This window comes from Podarcis vaucheri (genome assembly GCF_965113315.1).
Source record: "Podarcis vaucheri genome assembly, chromosome: 5".
NCBI classification, from domain to species: domain Eukaryota; kingdom Metazoa; phylum Chordata; class Lepidosauria; order Squamata; family Lacertidae; genus Podarcis; species Podarcis vaucheri.
Window position 1 is genome coordinate 67,677,099 of NC_138763.1, and position 9,652 is coordinate 67,686,750.

Genomic DNA, 9,652 nt, shown 5'->3' on the forward strand with positions numbered 1-9,652 from the left:
ATGGTTAATTTATCTTTAAATATTAGAATAAAATATATTGCTGTTGTGGGGACTGGAGTATGGTATTTTGCCAATATGTTTAGCAAAATAAAGAGTCAACATACCACGTTTAAGTTATTTGGATTGCGTCCGGAGCCAAGGAACATAAATTGGATGCAAATCTCGTCCATTACTGGATAGCTACAAAACTTGGCAATCAGTCTTTTCAATTTGTTACTTAAAAAGACAAATTCTTTCTTCCCCCATATCAGCTGTAAAATTAAACACAGAGAGAGATCTTAGTGATTCTCTTTAGAATTAATTTCCAAGCATTTAGAAATTAAATCCTCTTAATTAAACCAGGTATAGCATGACCCCCCCCCCAATGTATAAGCTTGAGGGTTGAACTGCCCATATCACTAAATTGATTATGCTAGAAGACTGCATTAACACACTCGGGAGTGCCCAACCTCGGCACGCACTACACTAATGATTCCTCTGCCCTGTCTCCATGCATCACCCCAGCCCCTCTGGGCACCACCCAATACGGCTGCTTCCACAGTCTCCATGCGCCACATCTTGTTGGCTCTGCACTTCACCCACGACTGGACCAGGCCTGAACTCCAGAGGAAAGGCAGTGGGTGGGACAATGGAGCCAGTCACAACTGCAGCAGGCCCTGTGGGGCCTTTGAGAGAGTGCAAGGGCCTCCCAGGAGCCACGTGGTGCCTGCTACAACTGTGTCGGACTGCTTCATGCCATCCCACTGCTGCAGGCCAAGGCAGGCAGCACACAGAGGTGGCTAACTACCACAGCAGGCAGAGGTGGTCTCAGAGGCAGTGGGTGGCAGTGAAGACCCCAGGGTCCCATGGGTTTGGCACCTATGAAGACACTACCAAAACCTATGAGAAATACCTACTTTCATTAATCCATCAGGAAGACTGCAAAATAGCACTGCAGGTCCACTGGTGCCCACAAATGTGTAGATAGGAGCCAAAGTCATGAAGAGCTTGACTTTCTGAGTAAGCTGTGGCCTGAGTGAAAAGGCAATTAAACCTGCCAAAGAGAAAGAATTCCAGAATTCAGCAGCTATTCCAGATAAACCAGAGTCAATATGCACATTCAGTCTTTGGGTCTCTCATACTGGGGAATGGTCTTATCCTAGTGGAAGAGCACATTCATATGTGTTCAACCCAGGTGTCTCAAGGTAGAGCTGGGAAAGACCCAAGAAAGCTGATGCCAGTCAGTGTTGACAATGTTGAGATACAGGAACCAACGGTCTGACTTGATACTACAGCTCTCTATCTTCCTATATGCTTATCTGCAACCAGTTTGCAGAGGCCTCAAAACCAATACCAAAAACAGTATTTCTGTCCCTGCTTGTTGTTCCTTCAATCTGAATTATTAGATTGGAACTATACCTGTGATGCGAATTTTGGATTGTAAGAAGGTTTTAAAATTAAGGGCTCAGGCAGTAAATGGATTCCATTCATTTCATATTACTTACCAAGTGTCCCACCCTGAGAGTAGCCGATAAAATACAATCCTTCTTGCTTAGTTTTCCGCAGGATAAAATTTATTGTTGCTGGAATATCATATATCGCAATTTCATGGAAGCTATAGAACATTACAGAAACAAAATGCAGGTGAAGTTTTCTCCCCTTAGCCTCATGTTGCATTAGTAGGGCACACTATTAGAGGTGTGTATGGACTCTGCCCAAATAATGAGGTGAATTGGGGTGATTTGGGCTGTGATCTCCCATTCCTAAATGGGATTGTGCCTTTAAAAAGAATGTTAAGAGAGTTAAACGTGTGGCTGTCCACCCACCGCTGCCCCATTAACATCTTTGTATTGCTCTAGGTGAACCCAGACCCAGGCAATCTAGAGCTTCATCTACACATTCCCAGCAAATCCCAGATTGGCCTGATTCAGTTCAGGATCTAGGATTCATCCAGAGTGAATGCACAGTCCTAGTTACGATCCTTATCTATATCTCAGAGCTCCACAAATTCAGCCTGCATGAATATAGAGAAAGTCATGCATTTTGTCATGTTGATGTAGGCTCTAAAAATAACAAGAAAGGGAACCATAGTCCACCATTTCCCATTTTTTGGAAGTCTTTCCAATACTGAAGCACTTCTGACACAACAGAAGTAAAAAAGATATGTTGGTATCAGTTATAATTCAGAGACAGTAATTATTGCAATTGTCTCAACTATCCAAGCTACAAGTTGTGCCTTTATACCTGAAATTCCAAAATGCTTCTTGGTCAATTGACAGAGTCTTGTGTCTTCTAGACCAGCTGGTCCCTCTCGTATTTATTATCCAAACATCATAGCCAGCATCTGCTAGAGCAAATCCCAGGCTATTCTTGGGAGGATTTATAATCCAGGTCCTACCTTCACCCAAAACACCATGTACCAGTAAAACAACTGACCTAAGATCTGGGGGGAGGGGAACAGAAACAAAATGGGCATTAGATAATATTGTTCTCAGTAGGAGTTGTTGTTAGCCACTTAATACAATAATACATATACTGCTTAATGCTAGATAGGTCTCTAAGTAGTTTACAAAATACAAAAACCCAATACACATATAAGAATCCATCATTAAAATATCCAGCAAAACAATTCATTAAAATAATGCAGCAAGTAAAATAGGACACTCAGATCAAGAACTCACAGTAATGCCTGTGGAGACAAGTCATTCCTTTGATTTTCAAGAAAGATTCCATAGCTTGCAAAGGGCTGTTAGAAAAGGAACTAATTCTAGATCAAGTTGAACATGACCAAAAAGGAACAAATTCCAGTTCACATTTGTCCACTTACAAAATGAACTGTTTCATGTTCAGTTCAGATTTTAGTTCAAATTATCTCCGACAATTTTTTTCAGCATTCAGAATATTACAAGCTGCTGTGCTGATGTATAAAATATAGGCAAATAAACATTAAAACACACGCAGTTGGATGTGACTTATTTTCTGCAACTATTAGGAACTTTAAGCTTATTCTAGGCTATGCTGAAGCCTTTCAGTACACTTCCTTAAAGAAACACCAACCAGTTACATTCCAGAATTACCTCTCTTCCCAGAACTGTGCATTCCATAAGGAATTCTGTTTGCTTGCAAGTAGTAGCCATCCTCTGTCAAAATCTCATGCTCTTCACTGGGGTATCCCCAATATTGAATGATTTCATTCTGCAAGAATAAAGAAAGGCTCAGCAGATTGAGACTTCTATTCTAAATCTAGATGTGCTAGAGGGGATTTTAGTTACAATGATGCTGAGGAGAAGAGAAAAAGTTCCAGATTCTGCCTTTGTCCCCTGATGGCTGTAATGAACAAAAGCAGAGGAGGCGCAATCAATACACTATGTATTAATCATTAAACAAAATATGTCATTTGTCCTTGGAGTCAGCTAAATCCATCCATTGCAATCTATCAAGCCCTCTTTGGAGTAACTCAGGAAGGCTCGGAAATGCTTCTGTGAAAAGCCAATGCTTTGGAATATCACTTAAAAGAAATATGTACAAATTGTTTTGTCCTAGCAATAGCCTGTTGTTTTCAAATGCATCTGAACAAGCAACTCACAATAGTCATGAATTCTTGGGGATTCAAGTGCCGTTTCCTTAGGAATTCTTCTGACTCGATTGTCTGTTGGATTAAACACGCCACTGCCAAAAGCAGCCGCATTCTTGAGGTGGTTCGGACAGGTAATGGCCCCAGTTTGCGCCTCATGAGTAAGGGTTTTCCCACCGTATGTGAGTTGCTTCATATCACTTCAAGCTCCAAGTTGCTTCAGAGCATGATTAAGGTACTGGATCATACCTGGCTGTAAATTATAGAGCATCTCCCACTGAACATGGAGAATCTCTTGCTGAGCTTTTGTTTGGTGGAAGGATTACTTAAACAAAGTTGCCCAACTTACTGGAGGCTGAAGGAGCAACACAGTCTGAACAACACTTCCAGAAAGACTCCATGAAATGCAAACAAAATGCTTACTACAACTAGTGCTCTTTTCTGGTCGGAGTACTCAGCTACAGAGAACAATATCTGTTTCATCATACACTATTGGAGCAGATCCAGAGCAACAGAAAAGGTTTCAAAAAAATATCATCACACACTGAGCATTTGCCTAGTGATAAGGCAGGACTGTACAAAGCACTGAAATGCATATTGCAATTCCTTGTTTTATTTAAAAAAATGTAGCCCACTTAGATACTTATTTTTAGATTAAGTCATATTTCTATTTCTATTGTAGAGGAATTGCAATAAATTTGGGTTGTCGAAAAAAGGAGTGGTTAGAAGGATATAAACTTGATCTCATATTCTTATTGTTCAATTTAAGTAATAGTGCAAGTTTAACTATTATTCACTTGTATGGGGCATTAATAGAGAGCTCTGCTCAAAATACAAGCTATGGTCCAACTTCCAGGGAGGTGCCTCCGGTAATGGCGGAATTCCTCTGACCGGGAGGAATCTGCTCCGTGGGAATCTGGGTCTGGCCGCCACGGCGAAGGCGGAGACCCGTTTAAATCACTGGCGGGAGAAGCCTGTGAGTGTAGGATTCGGCGGGCACCTTTTGCGCCTCCCCCACTCGCGGGGAACCCCAGTTTTTGGGGCTCCGGAGCGACGTGGGGTGAGTGGCGCAGTGCATCGAATCATCTGCTTCTTCCACGGAGCGAAGCCGCATAGCTGTTGCCGGAGAGCGCTGACCTTTTCCTGTGGACAATTTGACTTTAAAGTAATTACCCGTGAGTAGATCTGAAACGTAAGAATTGGATTTATAAATGTTTAATTTGGTATCGCAACAGGGAGGTTCAAAACAGGAACCACCCAGAAATTGATACAGGAACCTACTTTGATACGGCAAGCTGCGGAGGAAGCCAGGGAGGGGGCTGTTGTTGCTGAATGTAAAGTGACACAACTGGAGAGAAAGAGAAAGAGAGCCCCAGCCCTACGGAGGCAACTTGATGAACATGGGTTGACTGGTCTATTTTTTATTATTATTTATACTTTCTGTATTTAGGTTGATTTTAGTAATTGAAACATCCATTTTCGCATTTATGATGTCCATTTTCCTGTTAAGCTGATCCAATGAGTCATTTATCTTATAAAATGCAGCCACTAAAGCCTCTTCTGTCGACATTCTTCTTGGTTTTAAATATGCTGGTACAAAAGCAGCAACAGAAGGAGCAGGGGGGCCTGATGATGAACCTCTTCTGGATTGTTGCCAAGTCCTCCCAGACCTTAATGTTTTGTCAGCAGTTGACTGGTCTATTTTTCCTCTTCCATTTACCATAACACTTAAAAGCTTGCTATGACTGAACTTAAAGAAAAACAGACGAATTTGAGGATTAGAGTTCACTTTTGGTGGACATGCCCAAGGATTAAGACACTTTGGGAGATGATTTATAACGAAATGAAAAAGGCATTTAAATATACCTTCTTGAAGAAGCCAGAGGCCTTTCTCCTGGGCATGGTCGGCCAATTGGTGTTAAAGAAGGATAGAACTTTTTCCACATATGCAACAATAGCAGCAAGAATATTCATTGTGAAGTACTGGAAGACACAAGATTTATCTATTCGGGAAGAATGGCAGATGAAGTTGATGGACTATATGGAACTGGCGGAAACGACTGGCAGAAATCCGAGACCAGGGAGAAGAGTCGGTGGAAGAAGACTGGAAAAAGTTTAGGACCATTTATAGAAATACTGTAAAAATAATGAATGTAAGAAAAACGTTGGAATGAAGTTATATGGCTCTAGTAGAAATGCTATAAGGAATTAAGTATAAAAAGATTAATAGAGTATTAAAGGGAAAAATAAGGTCAAAATATGTTAAGATAATTATAGGATAGAAACAGAGGAAGATGGAAAGGAATTGCTGAAACAATTAATAGAAGTGGAATACAAAAAGGGAGGTGTGAGGAGGTCGTGGAAATAAGGGAATGAAAGAATCATAGAATCATAGAGTTGGAAGAGACCACAAGGGCCATCGAGTCCAACCCCCTGCCAAGCAGGAAACACCATCAGAGCACTCCTGACATATGGTTGTCAAGCCTCTGCTTAAAGACCTCCAAAGGAGGAGACTCCACCACACTCCTTGGCAGCAAATTCCACTGTCGAACAGCTCTTACTGTCAGGAAGTTCTTCCTAATGTTTAGGTGGAATCTTCTTTCTTGTAGTTTGGATCCATTGCTCTGTGTCCGCTTCTCTGGAGCAGCAGAAAACAACCTTTCTCCCTCCTCTATTTGACATCCTTTTCTATATTTGAACATGGCTATCATATCACCCCTTAACCTCCTCTTCTCCAGGCTAAACATGCCCAGCTCCCTTAGCCGTTCCTCATAAGGCATCATTTCCAGGCCTTTGACCATTTTGGTTGCCCTCCTCTGGACACGTTCCAGTTTGTCAGTGTCCTTCTTGAACTGTGGTGCCCAGAACTGGACACAGTACTCCAGGTGAGGTCTGACCAGAGCAGAATACAGTGGCACTATTACTTCCCTTGATCTAGATGCTATACTCCTATTGATGCAGCCCAGAATTGCTGGGCTAAGATAAGATATTGAAATTGTTTTGTGTGTTAAATGGTTTGTGTCTTATTTTGTTATTTTTTTTTGTTGTGTTTAAATGGTTGAAAATTAATAAATATTATTTTTAAAAAACAACAAAATACAAGCTATGCTTAAATACAGTTTTTTAAAAGTTGCTGCAACAGGGAAAAAATACACCACCGAAAACAGGCTGAAGGGTTTTTGCTTACCTGCTCCACTCCAACAGAGTCTGAATTTCAGCTGGATGCTGCAGAAGTGTTGAAGAGAATTTAGCTGCATATGTTTTATGAATAATTATGGTGGCATGCAGTACCCTGGACACCATTACACATTCAACCTCTGAAATATGTAGGTTAAGCACCTGAACTATGAGGCCTACGTGGATTTTGTAAGCGATTGATTGTGGGTGTAATCCTTCACACATTTACCTGGTAATAAGCCATCCTAATCCACTTGATCTTACTTTGGGGTTGGCATTCATATGATCGCTGTGTGTGTGTGTGTGCGTGCGCGTGCGTGCGTGCGTACTTTAATTCACTCTTGTTCCTTTCTAGATTCAAATTAAATGAGACCTAGAGGTACAAAGGCCTTGTAAATTAGAACGTTTTGATGAATTGTAGATTCTACACAACATGAGTATCCACTTGGCTAGACCAAGCAGAGCATTTCCCCCAATAATTCAAAGTGTGAGAGGAAATTCTCCCTTCCAGCTTTCATGAATTCTTCCCCAGTGACTCAATCTCCCGGCCCCCATGAAACACGCTTTTAATCCTACTTGACTCAAGTTTACATTTAGAGAAAACAAAATGCAGTTATAGATACTGTTTGTGTTTTCCTATAGACCAGGCACCCCCGAACTCAGCCCTCCAGAGGTTTTGGTACTACAATTCCCATCATCCCTGACCACTGGTCCTGTTAGCTATGGATGATGGGAGTTGTAGTCCCCAAACATCTGGACGTCCAAGTTTGGGGATGCCTGCTGTAGACTATGTGATTTAGATTTTGCTGTCCTTTTTTAAGCACATTTTTTAAAAGGCAACTCCATGAGGAATTTAAAGGGGGCTGTGACAGCACTGTGTCCCCAATCTCCCCAGCGGGTACCAGGGCTGCGTAGAGAGCCCAAGCCAGAAAGAGAGCCTCTCCCTATTGTGAGTGGTACCAGCATGGAGTGACATTCAAGATGGGTAGAAGGAGCCATGTAGGGACTCCATTTCTGATTCCTCAGGAGTAGTCGTGCCAGGCTGCTTTAAAAGTGGCTGTCTTTCCTCTTCTATCCCATTAAATTTGGATGATAAAACCACAGAAACACCGTGAGGAGGGCAACCCATTTAAAATGGTAAACAACAAGCATCAAAACAAATCTGTGTACTGGCTTTAAATTACTTTGCCAAGTAACATCTTGCCACTTTAAGTAATAAGGGGATGGCGAATGACGCAGGAAGGTTTACTCCAATAATAACTGGTAAGACAATCTCAACCTTAATTTCCTTTGTGGATTAAAATTATACCAAAAGGTACTTGACTATTAAAATGGATTGTATGCTGATTTAAGAGATTTTTTTCTGTGAGGGGGACTTTGGTTTGCTGAAGAAAGGAGTAGATAGAGAAATGTGAAATAGAAGGACATAAATTAATAATTCAATAAAGGACTGTTTCTACCACAATTATTTTCCATTTATAGTTGTAGCCAATGGACTCTGTTGGATACAATATAAATACTTAAATTTGGCGCAATGAGCCCCCAGGGATCCTTTGCTGAGTTCCAAAGGTTTGAGGATTGGGACTATGGGAAAAGAGCATCTTGGAATATAAATAGGTATACACTTTAAGAAAATACCATCTTGTGGCAAAATAAGGCCATGACAAGAGAAGATAGGTGTGGAAAGCAATAAAGATATTTTTGAAGGTATACTACCAACTGCTGGAGGAAAAGGGATATGACAGATGGTGACGGCTCGTGGCAGAAAAGCGTCGCTGCCAGCTGAAGGTGATTTCAGTGAGATTTTGATGTGAATTCATTTATCTGTAGAACAAAATTCTTTAGCATTGGCTGAGTTATTGAAGAACATTAAGGATTGTACCAATGACATTAAAGATTTGGCTAAAAGGACAACACCATTGGAAGGGTCAGTTTAAAAACTTTCTGAAGGGAGCCAAGATACCAAACAAAAGAAGAAGTGTATAGTAGAAGTTCAAGGTCAGGTGTCAGCTCTGCAAGCTGAGAAATAAACCTTAGAGGACAAGATTGCAGTCTTGGAGATGTATATATTTTAATTTTTTTGAGATTCAGAGGTATACTGGAGCTTTGGGAGGAAGATTTTTTAAAAAGATTGGCAAAGGAATTGGCATCTTTTTTTACAACTACAACCAGAGATAATGGAGAATTCAATATACAGAGCTTATATAATTACCACAAATCATCATATGTGAAAGCTAAGAAAATCCCAGGGGACTTTTTGGCGCAATTTTCTTCAAGAGCAATGAGAGATAAAAAAATTGCAAACTTATTTTCAAAACAATCTAAGCATAGAAGATCAAAGGATCATAATTCTTAAGGAAATCCCAAATAAAAGAAAGGAATACAGATTTTTGGTTGAGGCATTAAAGAAACAGAAGATGCCATTTAGATGGGAAGACCCAGAGGGACTGAGTTCCACTTACAAAGTTGAAAGTCATAGATGTACAGATCTGCAAAGAGCACAAGATTTCTGGGAGGGGGAAAAAGTGGAGGTAACAGAAGTATAACAACAAGACGAGTTGGAGGAATAACAGTGAGACACAAAGGAATCACACAGTTATATGGGAAACGGACTTTAGAAGGATTATAAATGAATCTGATCCAGAACAGTTATGGGGTTGTGTGGAGTAAGATTAAGCAAGGCAAAGAAAGATGGAATAGGATGAGACTCTCCTTTCTGGGCAGTGGTATAGATGAATATTTCAGACAATTCCGGTGAGCTGCTTTAAACAATGGCAAAGAGAGATGGTTACATTTATCTGGCAGGGGAAAGCCCAAGGATTAAATATAAAAATTTAATAGATGTAAAAGATAGAGGTGGATTCTCACTGCCAGATCTAAAATTATACTATGAAACAGTGTGTATTAGTTGTTTAAAGAAAT

General features: G+C 40.6%; 1 protein-coding gene across 4 annotated transcripts in view; it reads right to left on the minus strand.

Moving 5' to 3' along the window:
• The window catches only part of LOC309532144 (lipase member M-like), an 86,605-nt gene that overhangs the window by 6,318 nt on the left and 70,635 nt on the right, over positions 1-9,652 (minus strand). Inside the window, exons 1-6 of one of the 4 annotated variants that reach the window (XM_082222150.1) lie at positions 3,566-3,686; positions 3,057-3,174; positions 2,224-2,422; positions 1,485-1,594; positions 897-1,033; positions 105-251 (exon numbers count right to left, since the gene is read on the minus strand). In XM_082222150.1, coding sequence (XP_082078276.1) covers positions 105-251; positions 897-1,033; positions 1,485-1,594; positions 2,224-2,422; positions 3,057-3,174; positions 3,566-3,667 — 813 coding nt within the window. In that variant the 5' untranslated portion in view covers positions 3,668-3,686. Of the gene's footprint in view, positions 1-104; positions 252-896; positions 1,034-1,484; positions 1,595-2,223; positions 2,423-3,056; positions 3,175-3,565; positions 4,002-9,652 lie in introns of those variants that run through there. The other 3 variants (XM_082222151.1, XM_082222152.1, XM_082222153.1) reach the window with 3 other exon arrangements.